The 14,545-nt window shown below is 39.2% G+C and overlaps 2 protein-coding genes and 1 long non-coding RNA gene across 10 annotated transcripts in view; 2 read left to right on the top strand and 1 right to left on the bottom strand.

Annotated features, from left to right (window-relative positions):
- LOC101846012 (TOM1-like protein 2) overlaps positions 1-3,075 on the top strand; it is a 40,249-nt gene extending 37,174 nt beyond the window's left edge. For 5 of the 6 annotated variants that reach the window (XM_013085187.2, XM_005102995.2, XM_005102996.2 and 2 more), the window contains one exon: positions 984-3,075. In XM_013085187.2, the coding sequence (XP_012940641.1) occupies positions 984-1,123 (140 nt within the window). In that variant the 3' untranslated portion in view covers positions 1,124-3,075. Of the gene's footprint in view, positions 1-544; positions 570-983 lie in introns of all 6 variants that reach the window. The other variant, XM_035970983.1, reaches the window with a different exon arrangement.
- Positions 3,076-5,388: 2,313 nt separating this feature from the next.
- Positions 5,389-7,778, top strand: LOC106012375. 3 transcript variants are annotated; one of them, XR_004858776.1, is made up of 2 exons: positions 5,389-6,633; positions 6,781-7,778. It is a non-coding gene; the product is annotated as an uncharacterized LOC106012375 (long non-coding RNA). The 3 variants fall into 3 exon arrangements; XR_001185010.2 differs by having other exon boundaries at positions 6,719-7,778; XR_004858775.1 differs by having other exon boundaries at positions 5,468-6,633; positions 6,750-7,778.
- A 4,179-nt stretch (positions 7,779-11,957) lies between these two features.
- The window catches only part of LOC101845481, a 3,746-nt gene continuing 1,158 nt past the window's right edge, over positions 11,958-14,545 (bottom strand). The window contains exons 3-5 of the mRNA XM_005102994.3: positions 14,107-14,195; positions 13,385-13,566; positions 11,958-12,293 (exon numbers count right to left, since the gene is read on the bottom strand). Coding sequence (XP_005103051.1) covers positions 13,393-13,566; positions 14,107-14,195 — 263 coding nt within the window. The 3' untranslated portion in view covers positions 11,958-12,293; positions 13,385-13,392. The remainder of the gene's footprint in view (positions 12,294-13,384; positions 13,567-14,106; positions 14,196-14,545) is intronic.

Raw genomic sequence — 14,545 nt, 5'->3', positions numbered from 1 at the left:
AACCAAACCAACACCCTCCTCCATACTGCCCATCGTACCAACCCCGTCCCCCCTGAACCAACCTCTTCCCTCATACTGCTCCCCTCCCTCCCCCCAAATTAGACCAACCCCTCATACCAAATTAAACCAAGCCCTCCCCCATACTTCCCCCACTTACTTCTGTAGCCGTGCCATCGTTGTGATGCCCACCTCTTCTCTCTCCAGTCGTGACGTTTTGTTGTAATTTTTCCTGTCCCTGACACAATGTGGCTATTTCACAATGTGACTATTTCACAATGTGTCTATTTCACAACGTGGCTATTGGACAATGTGACTATTTCACAATGTGACTATTTCACAATGTGTCTATTTCATAACGTGGTTATTGGACAATGTGACTATTTCACAATGTGGCACAATGTGACTATTTCACTATGTGGCTATTTGACAATGTGTCTATTTCACAACGTGGCTATTTCACTATATGGCTATTTGACAATGTGGAAGTTCTGCCTTAATCAATCACAGTCGTAATTATTCATTGCTTCTCCTTTCATTTTGTCAGAGCGGGCGGTTGAAGAGCGCAACTGGTAGGTCCTACTTCTGTCTCATCCCTCTGGAATATTTTTGTCTGTGCTTCTCTCGTGTCCAGCACTCTATGACCGTCAGTGTGCCGTTGTACTTCTGTTTGGCGTGAAGGAATCCGTTGTTTTTATTTGTAGACACAGTCGTATCGTCTATGTCTCTGTTACTAGTAGGAGCGTGTGTGATTGTAGCAGGGGTGAGCGGAAAAACATTGTTTAGTACCTAACTTCCCTGCAGCAGCGATGATGAGTGTAATAGCAGTAGGGCTGAGCGGAACAGCATTGTTGAGTAGCCTGCCTAATTTTCCTGCAGCAGGGGTTATATAATCTGTTTTTGGGTTTTTTTTGTTGTGTTTGTAGTCAGCCAGTGCAGTGTAGTGATAACTTGTTTCTTTCCTTGTCTTCTTCCTCTCCACTCAGAGTTTGACAGGTTCCTGTCGGAGAGAGCGACGGCGTCGGATGACCTGCCCAGCATCGCCGCCCAGACGGGCCAGCAGCCGGCGCGGACCACTCGCACTTTAAAGAAAGACGAAGACGAAAACCCTCTGTTTGCATTGTGAAATCCCACAGTCGTAGTGGTGGTACATGTCTCTGTTAGCATCCTCACTCACTCAAAGCTTCTTTAGTTGGCCTGTGTATATGTTTGCATGAACATTTGTGCGCGCGCGTGTTTGTGTGTGTGTGTATGTATAAATATATATATATATATATATATATATACAGAGCACTGTAATATTCAGTGTTAACATGGTATGAGTAATGTCTAATCTGGCCATTTTCTTTCATATTTTCTAAAAGGGCATGTCTGTTAACTCAATTATGAATCTGAGTTCTTGGCTTGTTTAGTTGAAGTACAAGAAAGGATGCATCAAAGAAAACGTTTCAAACCTTTTGTCTTTGTGTGCAATCAATTTTCAGAAATAAGCAATGATTACTTATTTGTTACAGTGTTGATAACCATTTGTTTAATTGAATCAGGATATAGGTATATATCTAATTTAGTCTTTATTATTTAAACCTCCATTTAGTAAACTGTTTTTTGTTGTTTTTTTTTGTCCTTTTTTTTCATGTTTTGAGTGTTATAGCAAACAAGAGAAGAAATTGTGTCATTTCCCTGACATGATTATCTCTTAATCAATAGACACTTGTGTGAATTTAGATTTTTAACAACTTTTGTCTATACTTTGACAGTTACTTTTTCTCTATGATCTTTCTGTTTTCCTTTACCTCCGGCTTGCAAGAGACAGAATTATAGCGGTCTCTGTAGAAGATGCAAGAAGAAATCTTTACTGAGGGTTGCATGCGTTTTTCTAAGCGTGGACGTTGATCGTTTTATTTACGTCGTCTGAAATGTTGGATTTAAAACCCAGACCGGATATTTGTTTTCTCTTCTATTTTATTTTCTTTCTATATTTTTTTGTCTGAAAGAAATAAGGACTGTTGTTTCCAGTACATTTCAAAGACGAACAAAGGGAAATACAGCTGTGCTGCGCGCTCATATGACCTTACGCAGTTGCGAGCACCGTAAAACCCTATACTACTACTACAGCTGTGCTGTTTGTATGTACGCTTGTCGTGGATATCTTCTATTGAACGGCCGTAGCCTCAGAGGTTTGACAACAGCACTGTTATAGTGAAAATGAAAATCGTGAGACGCGTATCGAGGGAGAAGAGGTTTCTGCTTTCCTTCTCCGAGTTTTCTCCTGTCCAAAATACTGACCCTGTGGTATACAGGAAAACTCTCTTGCTGTTGTTGATAATTAATCTGCTTCTGTATTGCTATGGTTGGGGGATTTTTCGGGGGGGGGGGGGGGGGGGGGGGGGGGTCAAGAAATTCATGATTTGTTTCATACATTTCCCCATTCACAGAGAAGTAAAAATCTTGGCAATTTGTTTGTTTAAATCTTTGGAATATAAAAATTGGGCAGGTTTATTTTTTTTATTAGTTTTCTCTCACCTCTGGCTGTGCCGTTTTGGGTAATTGAGAAGTAATTCCTCATTGTTATCTGTTGTTAGTACTGTTGTCTCAGCTATATATCATCTGAAATATCGTTGTGATAAAAGCAGAGTAGTTTTGAGGAAGAATCTATATCTTCGGTGAAGCACACTTCATTCTATTATAGGGCTGAATTTGTTGTTTCTGTAGTCACATTTCGGTGTTTCCTTCTGTTTCTGTTTCCATCCTTTTTGTTCAGTGGGTTTTTTTGCTGATGGTGTTTTCCACTTTTATTATCAACCATGTTGACACTTTTCTTCTGTGGTTCTGTCATTAGAGGCTAGGTTTAATTGTACAGATTCTTTACCTTAACTACACTTGTATTTTTAGTAAAATCTAAAGGTAATTATTTCATGTCTGCATGTAAGTAGCTGGGTTTTTTTATATACAAGTTTACTACTAAATTCATAACTTTGTATTTATTCTGTACCGAGATTTGATTTAACTCTTTCTTCAACGTAAAGGGGACCGTTCTTCCCCACTGTAATTGTAAGACGGTTATGCGTATAATTACGAGAAAGGTGGAAAGGCGCAAGACTTTGTGATTCCAGGATTGCACGTTTCTGATGGTGTGTCGGTGCTCATTGTTCAGTATGCCCGTCAGTGTGTGAAAGGATTGTGTGTTGCTTTGTTGTGTGTAGACTGCCCTAGACTTCCTTGGTGTTTCTCACATATTGTGATGGCTGTTATGGGGTATGTTCTTGTCTTAGCGTCCCAGCTGTTCCACATATGTGAGGCAGGGTGGTGGAATCAGGCTCTCGTCAGTTTTTGGGCATGTAGAGTTATTGGTATCATCTTAAAGCTTGTTCACTTGTCTTTATTTGGATGAAACAATTATCCATTCATCTGGAATACAAGTCGAGATATTTTCGAATGAAAGAGGTGGGGGTCACCTGTTTTCAGAGATAAAATTAGTGAGAAAATGGCTGCCAAGGATTAGTTATTTCCTTAGCTTTAGAGTCCGTGGTAACTGAAAATGTACATTTTTTTTGCCTTTAATCAACGTTTTTCAGAAAAATCCACACAGAAATGAGTTCTTTAATGGGCATGAAAGGTGTTGAGCCAAAAAACAAAAATTTGATAAAAATTCACAAACCTGCAGAAAAATGCAAGTGTCTTCATTTTGATTATTTTGACGAGAGCCTGATTCCACCACGCTGCCTCACACATGGCGCTTAAAGTTAGAGCTGAAATGTCTTGGTGTGGGCACTCCACAAAGAATTCATCCAGAGTAGAGCCGAGTCATTTGTGGTGAGGTTGTGAGGATAATGTAGTGCTCAGGATGCCTAATGCTATGCTTTGAAACTAATCATTTTGTAGTAGAGCTTGACAAAGTCATTACCTTGCTAGATCAAGAACTGGACACATAAGTTTTTGTACACAATTTGAGGTTGCAAAACGTGAAAGTGCTATATATATTGAGCTTTTTTTTATATCGTGTCTATTTTGACAAATTTTGCTTTGTCATTCTTTTGCCTGATTTATTATTTTTTTTTGTGATACAGCCTGATATTACATCTTTTCTCTGCTCCTCAGTCTCTTCTTTGCAATGATGGGGTTCATTGTTTATTAAAAACTTTACGTTGATTTGCAGGAAGCTCTACGTTGTAGTTAGTTAAGTCTTTCAAGTGTAAGAAATGATCATTCAATTGTGCAAATTGTCTTTGAAGTCATAAATATGGAACTAATGTCTAAGGAAAGTCGTTCTGTTACTCTGCGGGGATTGTTTAAATGAAGAGACTAGGTGGGTGGTTGGCGGGTGCTCTGGTGTGGTTTGCTCCTTCTTTCCTATCAAACATCTGTCGTCTTTATCTCCCCTCCTCCTTTTTTGTGTTTGTTACTCACTTGTAACACCTCTAATCTTCGGCACTTATATGACCTTATTGTGTTGCAAGTGCCGTAAAATTCAAACTAAAACTAAACTAAGAGACTGTAGGACTGACCAGAGGGACACGGCAGGTGCGTTGTTATGTTCATGGTTCTCCTCCTCAATCGACGAGGAAATGGGTTGGAGTGAGCAGCGAAGCTTTAACTTTAATGGATTATGTAGCTGGAGCAGCTGATGGATGTATTCACTGCAGCCGATTTAAAATTATTGCTCGTCTTGCTTGTGTTTAACGGCTTATGGGCTCGAAGTGTCAATCTAGTTCTTTTTGTGGAGACTTTGAATGGGGTTTTTTTTTCCTCTACTTCTTTATGTGTATGTCTGTTAATGGATACGAAACAAATGTTTTTTCAGATTTACATGATATTTCATGTGCCATGTGATTTTTTTCATCTGTTTACTTTAATTAAATGTGCTATTATTATGAATATGTTGATTTTTGGTTATATTTATTAAGGCTTTTTAATGCTTTTTCTTCTTTTTTTTTGTTTTTGTTGTTAGGAGTTGCGAATTATACGTCGTATGTTGTGGTATTTTACAGAAACTGTTTTACCGTAAATTTATATTCTAATTAATTTTGGGTGTGCCTTGTATCTGTATGAGACCGGGAGCCGTGCGGATGCTGAGGGGTTCAGACAGTAATTATTGACCGCACGGGAGATTGGAGTTGTTATGGTTACTCACATAGAGCATCACAGCGTGTGTATTTACTGCAGTATATGTGTGTACTGTGGTATATGTGTGTACTGTGTGTGTACTTCGGTATATGTTTGTACTGTGGTCTGTGTGTGTACTTCGGTATATGTTTGTACTGTGGTATATGTGTGTACTGTGGTACTTTGTGTACTGAGATGTACATGTGTACTGTGGTATATGTGTGTACTGTGGTATATGTGTGTACTGTGGTATATGTGTGTATTGTGGTATATGTGTGTACTGTGGTATACGTATTAACTGTGGTATATGTGTGTACTGTGGTGTATGTGTGTACTGTGGTATGTGTGTGTACTGTGGTATGTGTGTGTACTGTGGTTATGTGTGTACTGTGGTATGTGTGTGTACTGTGGTATATGTGTGTACTGTGGTATGTGTGTGTACTGCGGTATATGTGGTATACATGTTTACTGCGGTATAATTGTGTACTGCAGTATACGTGTGTAGGCCGACTGCGATGGTAGCAAGGGCTGGGAAATGAGGGTAGAGATCTGCTTTTAGACGTGTTTAACAAGAAATTTTTTTTCATTTTTTTTTCAAACTTTTTTTTTTTTAATTAAAAATTTTTGTTTTGGGGTGTTTGGTACCCAGCTGTTCATTTCCTGTTTTTTTCAGGTGTGTACTGCCCAAACTAGCGTTTTTCTGTCTGTGTCAAATTATAAGCAGATTTTATTTGCTTTCAAGATTGATTGCTTGCTTGATATAAGAAGTAAATGTTGTCGCTCAACTCAGCACAAATCTTTCCAAAGGGAATGCACTGCTTCTTCCGTATTCTTTGTTTGTTTGTTTGTTGGTGCGCAATGAATTTTGTTCTGTTCAGCCTGTCGAAAGTATAGTCGGATAGTGGATTATATTCTGTGGTCTTCATTTGGGGTTTTTTTTGTTTTGTTTTTTAAATTATTATTTACCCTGCTCATTCCTATCAAGTGGCGCTTTTGTGTTTAGTAGATCTAGTAGTTCCATCAAAATGTGCAGTGTTTTAAATTCTAAAGTTAAATTTTTGTGAAAAATGTTTCATAGTCTTTGCTTGTAAAGAGCTAAAAGTATTCGTCTAAGTGTAAGCCGTGAACCCTATGAAACCTTACTGGTCTGGGTGACCCTCGTACAACAAGTTACTGTGTGTGTGATATGACGTGAAGAAAGCTTACAATTTATTCTTCTGCCCAATTTGCGCTGAAGATGTGGACAGAACTGTCTGGAGAATTGGACAAAAACTTACTCTTGGCTGCAATATTGTTGGTGTCCCAGCTGGTCTCTTTGTACCGTAGTCCTCTTTTGGATGTGTTGCTTGGGAATGAGAATTTGTTTTGATCCTCTTCTTTATTTAAAAATCTGTTTCAGTTTGTCATGAAGGAAGGGATAGAGAAATTATTAAAGTATCTTTCAAAGCTGAACATTTTTCAGGTATAACTTGTGTTCATCTGAGTCAATGCTGTGGAGTTTGACCAAAAGATAACTAGTTGAATGAAGAAAATGTAACTGGTTGAATGAAGAAAAGATAACTGGTTGAAAAGTTGAATGAAGAAAAGATAGCTGGTTGAAAAGTTGAATGAAGAAAAGATAACTGGTTGAAAAGTTGAATGAAGAAAAGATAACTGGTTGAAAAATTGAATGAAGAAAAGATAACTGGTTGAAAAGTTGAATGAAGAAAAGGTAACTAGTTGATTGAAGAAAAGATAACTGGTTGAAAAGTTGAATGAAGAAAGATAACTGGTTGAAAAGTTGAATGAAGAAAAGGTAACTGGTTGAATGAAGAAAAGGTGAATGAAGAAAAGGTAACTGGTTGAATGAAGAAAAATTGAATGAAGAAAAGATAACTGGTTGAATCAAGGACAGCTAGCTGGTCGAAGGAAGAAAAGATAACTGGTTGAATCAAGGACAGCTAGCTGGTCGAAGGAAGAAAAGATAACTGGTTGAATCAAGGACAGCTAGCTGGTTGAATCAAGGACAGCTAGCTGGTCGAAGGGAGAAAAGATAATAGCTGAAAGAAGGAAAGATAACTGTTGGAAGGCATTTTGGTCGCAAGAGAAACAAGAAGAAATGTGCCCAACTTTGGGGGTTTCCATAGCTAGCATAGACCATTGATTTGTTCAAGAGATGAATGGGGTTAGACCAAGCGCACTGTTTTTGTTGCACTTGCACTTTTTAATCTTTCTTTTCTTCCATTGGTTGTTGCAATATGAATGAATGATCACATGCATTTCTGATGAAAAGGTTAAACTATTCACCAGTGAATAAAAAAAGGACGGGAGTTCAATTCCTCAGTGGGGGAAGGCTATTTTACGGAGTGACTCTGTCTTTCTATTATCACTAAGATTACTAAGAATGTGTATCTTCCCCCCCCCCCTCCCCCCAAGTGACAGGGTTGAAGCAATCAATGAATGAGTGACCAGTGTATTTGTTGTCTTGTATTTGGTCAAGTATTTGGAACCAGTGTTCTGCCACATATTTCCTCCTCCCCGTTGTTCAGTATATGTATATATGGATTACCCTCTGTCAGAGACCAAAAGATCCTTTGTACATTTATTATTAAATTAGTTTCAGAATATATGACTGGATGAACATTTCCTGTTGACATCTGCACATGTTTCAGAAGTAAATATCTGTGTACATTCTTGAATTGCGGTGGTTTTTGGAGTGCTTTTTTTAACAACTTTGTGAGTGAATGCTGGTATATTATGTAGGTGGAGAGTGCGACAGAGAGGTCCTACTGCTTCTCTTGTCCTCTGTTATTTTTATGAGGTCTTTGTATACTCTTTTCATCTGTTGCTTTTTTTAGATTTTTATATACTTGTCTTGTCCTCTGTTGTTTTTACTTCTTCTCTTATCCTGTTGTTTTTGTGAGGTCTTTAATACTTCTCTTTTCCTCTGTTGTTTCTGTGAGGTTTTTATATAATTCTCTTTTCCTCTATTGTTTCTGTGAGGTTTTTAGATAATTCTCTTTTCCTCTATTGTTTCTACTTCTTCTCTTTTCCTCTGTTGTTTCTGTGAGATTTTTTCATAATTCTCTTGGTGGGTGTTTTGCTCCTTCTTTCCTATCAAATATCTATCGTCCTTATCTCCCCTTCTTCTTTTTTATGTTTGTTACTCTCTTGTAACACCTCCAATCTTCTGGCGCTCATATGACCTTGTGCAGTTGCGAGTGCCATAAAACCTCTACTAAAACTAAACATAATTATCTTTTCCTCTGTTCCTTCTGTGAGGTTTTTATATGAGTCATTTTCAAAAAATTGTCACATTTTAGATTCTCATTTTTTCGAAAATTGTTATGAAAAGTTTGGAAATAGATCTAATATTTAAGAAATTAATCAACCATCTATAGACATAAATGTGAAATTTCTGAGCTTAATTCCGTCAAATTAGAGCGTCACGGCAACTTTTGGGCTAGAGTCCTAGTAAAAAGTTCTCTCCTGATACCAACAAAAATCATAGAGCTGTGTTACTGGAATAGATGGGGGGGGGGTTAATGCACTATATGTTGGTGAAACTAGGTCTATTCATCAGGAAAACAATTTAAAAAGCACTTCAGTTCAACAATCCACGCAAAATTATTTCGGATTTAAGTGCCAAATTTAAAGATCAGTGAAAATGTTAGAGTTTCAGTTGGTGATTCTCACTCAAAGATCAAACACGTTGTGATCATATGGGTTTCTATTCCTTTTACTTTTTTACTTTTAGCAGTAAGGTGAAGCTAGTCCCACACTTACTTTTTAAAAACAAAGTTCAAGATTTTTTTAATGAACGTAAAGAGGGGCGGTATTAGGAGGGAAACGTGGGTAACAAGAGAAAGTGGGTAACAGGAGGGAACATAAAAGACTTATCCGGTTTTAACAACAAAACTCATCAAGAATGAAACACATATTAGTGATATCATCAAAAGGAATCACCGAAGAATGGATGGGAATGTTGAAAGCATGATTCTGTCGAGACGTTATTTACTGGGTGTAGTTACCAGTGTAAAAGAACGAAGGCATCAAACAATAAGTGAGCGTCGAATCGAAATATATCGAGAGGATGTTTTGGACGCGTAATGAGAATAGGGCCACAACTGCCAGCCTCAAAGGTCTACAAGATGCGATTCGATGGCTTGGGAGCGAAAGGAAGACTAATTAAAAGATGGATCGATGGAGTCAAAGACATCCTTCAAAGGCACACTATGTCGATCGGAAAAGCAACACACCTGGCCGATGTCCGAGAACTGAATCTCTCCTCGACACCACGCAGTATAAGAGATCATAAAATAAGAGTAAAGTGTTGTGTAGACAGCGGGTTTTGCAAAGCCCGAGCGTGTGTGCTTTGTATTTCCTCTTCCATTTTACTCAAACAATTTTAGGGGGCTCTCGTGGCCTAGAGGTTAAGGTGTTGGCCTCTCATTCAAATGTCCCGGGTTCGAATCCGGGTAGCGACCGAAAAGTTTTCTTCTCTAAAATTGTCTCCTTTCACCTCCTTTCCTACTCTCTAGCAATATTCTGTCGTCTGCTTTCGTCTCCCCTTTCTGCCCCCACCCCCTCACCTCATTTACCCCCTCCTCTGGGCTCCTGACTCTTTCTGCAGCCTTTCTACTGTTACTCCTCGACTCCTTACAGCTGTCTTTCTGCCACACCCCTAATCTTCTGGTAAGAAAGACCTACATCTAGCCTTCTCGGACAAGGGGGGAAAATCTCGGAGGACCCGTGTGCAAGTTGCGCAGTTAAAGATCCCTTGTGGTCTGAAAATCGATAAGAGTAGGCTTCGACCGCCATCCGGGCAAAATTCAAAATTTCTTAACCTATTGAAAAAGTTTGGTGTGTCCCGCGCGCTCATATGACCTCATTTGCAGTTGCCAGCGCAGTAAAACACTTACCGAAAAAAACCCCCAAAAAACTACTTTCTTTGCTAGTCGGTAGTTGAAATGGCGCACTGGTTTTCACCTAAGCAATCCATGACAATTCCGTCTGGTTGTGTCCACCAAAATAGCCCAACACATGACAAGACTGGTGGGTTGGAATGTCCCAAGCAGCATTTCAGTTTGACCGTGTAGTGTCGTCAGCCATAAGCCCAGCCAGAACTTTAAAAAAAAATATATATTCTAATTTTCAATTTGGATGGCGTGGTCGCTTGTTACGGAAGTCCTTCCATTTTAAAAATTACCTGTTCTAGGGTAGGCCAACGATACCAAAATTAATAGAAAATAGTCTTGTTTTAAAGACAGACACGGAATGTTGACCTAGGCTCTGGCCACACTGCTTGAGCGGGCACAGCAGAGCGCGACAGTGAAAATACAAAGACAAAGACTGAAAGAGGTGACTGGTGGTGCGACTCGAGGCGGGGGTCAAGAGCAAAGATGGCAGTTTATTTATTGCCGCTGGCCTAGCTTTAAAAGAAATAGAAGAAAAAAAAATCAGACAGAAGGGGGGGGGGTGAAGAAGAACGCCGGGCGGGAAACATGAAAAGTTCTTTTAAAAATAACATCTTGATCTAGATTTCATCTAGATCAATGTAAAATTATCAAAATGTATAGCCTCATCACGCCGATTGGCGATGTTTACCACTCAGTTTCTTTGGATGATCCCCAAAATATGATGACAAAGTGTTAAAGTTTAACTTAAACCATCTGTTTGCCTGTTGGCTTTGCTAAAGTCACCTGCAGTGTGCTAGCTCTATGTGGAGCAAGTTGGATGTCATGAGATGGAAGGATTTGAAAAGTTTCAGGTCGTATCCGAATGTAGGAAACATTTTTCCTCATCCCTTAAAACTTCACCCAGAAGATCATTTCCGGATAACGAGCGGAGACAAAACATGTCACATTCGTTTCTCCCATTTTTATGTCGATCAGGGAAATGGGTCAGGCTGGAAACGAAAAGGAGCGGAGAAGAAAAGGAATGTACTCAGTTCAGTTTTCTCGGCACGTACAAGAAAATCAACGTAGATTTGGCATTGCGACCGAACCAGTTTCCGCTTGGCTTTTCTCCGTATACAACTGTCTTTTTGTCCATCGCCCATTTATACGAGATTGATGCCATCTAATGGTGGGAAAGGTGTGTATGGTGGTATCCAATGGTGTATAACGAACCCAGGTGTAACCTACAGGCTTAGATGCATATCAAGGATATGAGAGAAGGACATGTTAAATATAGATCTAAATGGCGAGTGATGATGAGGGGTGGTATTTATATATTGAAAAACTGGAAGATATTCAATTAACGCTTTTCAAGTTTTATTCAGATTTTTTTTTATTCGTTTGATGAGGACACATTTTCATACCAATTCCATGGATTGGTAGACAAAAAAAAAAAAATGTAATTACCAGAATTACATTTTATGTAAGTTTTTTTTTAGTACATACCGTACCATCAATATACCATTGAGGGTTGTGAATAACATTTGAAATTCTAAGCAAGCTGAACAAGGACGACATACAAATCGTCTAAACATTCTGTAATTTGACAGAGTTTCTCCTTTTGTACGTAGTCCTGTACAAGTCTGATCAAGTGCTGCAAGGCAAAGTAGAGACGAAGAAAGACACTGATGAACGTGAAATCCAGTGATCAACTTCATAAAAGCACAAATGGTCTACAACTTTCTAAAATAATAGAGCTACATCAACAGCGGTCTACAACAAATACAACAGCTGTCTACAACAAATACAACAGCTGTCTACAACAAATACAACAGCTGTCTACAACAAATACAACAGCTGTCTACAACAAATACAACAGCTGTCTACAACAAATACAACAGCTGTCTACAACAAATACAACAGCTGTCTACAACAAATACAACAGCTGTCTACAACAAATACAACAGTTGTCTACAACAAATACAACAGTTGTCTACAACAAATACAACAGTTGTCTACAACAAATACAACAGTTGTCTACAACAAATACAACAGTTGTCTACATCATAAAACAACCAGCCAACAATGGTCGACACAATACGTCAACAGAGACCGGGGAAGACGTGGGCCTGCTGTGGCAAGAAATGTAACACCAACGGACGAACAGAGTGACCGATGGGACGAGGTCTTGTGACGTCACCCATGTGGACATGGCCTGGACGCCCTCCCTGGCGTGGCCAAACTTCGTGGAGACCAATTCCCGCGACAACTATACACACCTGGTCCTCCAGCTCACAACAGGGGCTCACAATCTTCCTGTACCAGAAATGTAGAAATGTGTCCGTGAAGGGTCGACGCAACATACAAGGGGTAGGCAAAAGTGTATACTAATTTATACAGGAACATTTACTGCTTTTATTAGTCAATTAGTGTACTTTGTCCAATGTAATAAAGCATAGTCGCATTAATCCCCCATACGCAAACAGTCATCTGTATGTATGCAGTGCTAATTTTAAGTGCAGGTAACAATGCGATACTGTATATCTACTTCGTATATAAGTTTTTAAAGACAAAATGATTTGATCGATTGAACAAGCCTCCAAGTTAATAGTACTATTGATACGAGTACATGTATGTGAAGCGCATAAAGCACTTTATCGGACTTCCGACTCACACGAGTAATTAAAAGACAGGAATGCAAATAATGTTAATAAATTTGCACTTTTAAGGACAAGCGGGCAACGTAGATTTCGGGGGTTTCCAGAAATATTGACCTTCACCAAAAGTGGGCATTTTCCTACCTATAGGAGAAGTTTCATTAGTGTGTATATTTATTGTTTGGTTATAGAGAAACTGAACAAGGGTCCAAAAACTTTTACTTACCTTTGATTTTCTTAAAACATCGTCTTACGGGATAGCCCCTTGTGCTTAAAGCAACCAAATGGTAACAGTTTTCAGCGATATGGGGGGGGGGAGCTCAAATGAAAAAAAAAAGGAAATTTCCAGAGAGAAAAAAAGCATTGAACAGAGCACCACTTAGAATCCTGCACATGACAAAATAGACCCAGATTTTTTCGATTAAAAAAAATAATTGGGCTTTGCCCAAGCAGGATCCAGGGCCCTAGCGAAAGTCAAGGCGCTCGAGAAAATACCGAGGACAAAAATATGAAAGCGTAAACAAAGAAACATTCACCCCCTAAACTATTGGAAAGCCCAAGAATAACCCCTAGATCCAGAGTAGAAACGAAGATTCTAAACAGTCACTGGAAAGACCCAGGATTACGCCTAGGTCCAGAGAAGAAACGAATATTCTAAACAGTCACTGGAAAGACCCAGGATTACGCCTAGATCCAGAGAAGAAAAGAATAGATTTATTCTCAACAATTATCGGAACGCCCCAGAGGTACCTCTAGATCTAGTTTTCAGCGTTGTTGGAGCGGCAAATGAGGACGCACAGACGGTCTTTAGGAATATGCTGCAGCAGTTGGACCAGAAGTGACCCACGTTGTTGGACCAAGTTCTCACACTTAGGCCTCAAGGGACCGGGGGCGAAGTCACACAACCTGTCTAGGCCACTATCAATCTGCGCCTGTTGATAAAACAATGTTAACAAATTTGATAAGTCTACAGTAGAAAAAAAAATTCCGGCAAATAAAAAACGAGGCAAGATTTTTAAAGCTTTGGAGTCGAATTTTTTATTAAGGCCTTGTGAAGCCGTTTATCAATTTTTAAACACGTAGTTAAAATTCCTCCGTGGTGCAAACATGAAAATTTAAATTAAAATAGGAAAAGCAGAAAAAGGAAGCGTGGAAAATAGAGAAAACGGCCCATATAGAAAAGCATTTTAAACCAAAACATGGCCACAACGTAATATTCACAGCAGAAACTGAAGCATATAAGCGGTAAAACATGCTTTTAAGACATTTTCTCCAAAGTCTCTTCCACCCGGCTCTAAAATTTTTTAACACTTATTTTACAGAAACGCATACATGTTTTTGGACAATTGTTCAGGAAATACAATTAGGGATGATCCCAGTTTTCATCCCAAACCATTTTTAGGGGCCCACAATCCCTAACTGGATTTTAAAAACTTTCTTGTTCAGTCCGACTCCATATCCAAAGGGCTTACCGGGGAGCTCTCTTGCAGCAGCTGCTCCAGACGTTGCACGACTCTCTCGCACAAGAAACACAAGCGTCCTCTCTCCGCCTCCTCGGGCACTGAGAAAAAAAAAAGGAATCAGTGTCACACGAAACTGTCACACGGACATACAGATTGTGATCGGACCGATGTCCGTTACGTCCACTTTTGATTGATTAAGTAAGATGTTTTACGGCACTATCGACTCAATTTGGTCTTGCAAGTGCCATCAAGTGTTATTGCAACAAATCTATTATGTGAATAAGGACGGACAGACATACAAAAAAAATCTGTAAATATGTTATACGACATTTACACGGGTATTTACAATATTAATTTCAGCGTTACGTCTGCAAAGCTGGAAGTTTCGTTCGGGCACGACTTACGGTCGCTATCATGTCGATGTGCTCTTTCTCAGATACCACCCCCC

Source organism: Aplysia californica, unplaced genomic scaffold (assembly GCF_000002075.1).
Source record: "Aplysia californica isolate F4 #8 unplaced genomic scaffold, AplCal3.0 scaffold00353, whole genome shotgun sequence".
NCBI classification, from domain to species: domain Eukaryota; kingdom Metazoa; phylum Mollusca; class Gastropoda; order Aplysiida; family Aplysiidae; genus Aplysia; species Aplysia californica.
Note: the sequence above shows the minus strand (reverse complement) of the source record. Positions and strands in the feature narration are given on the sequence as shown.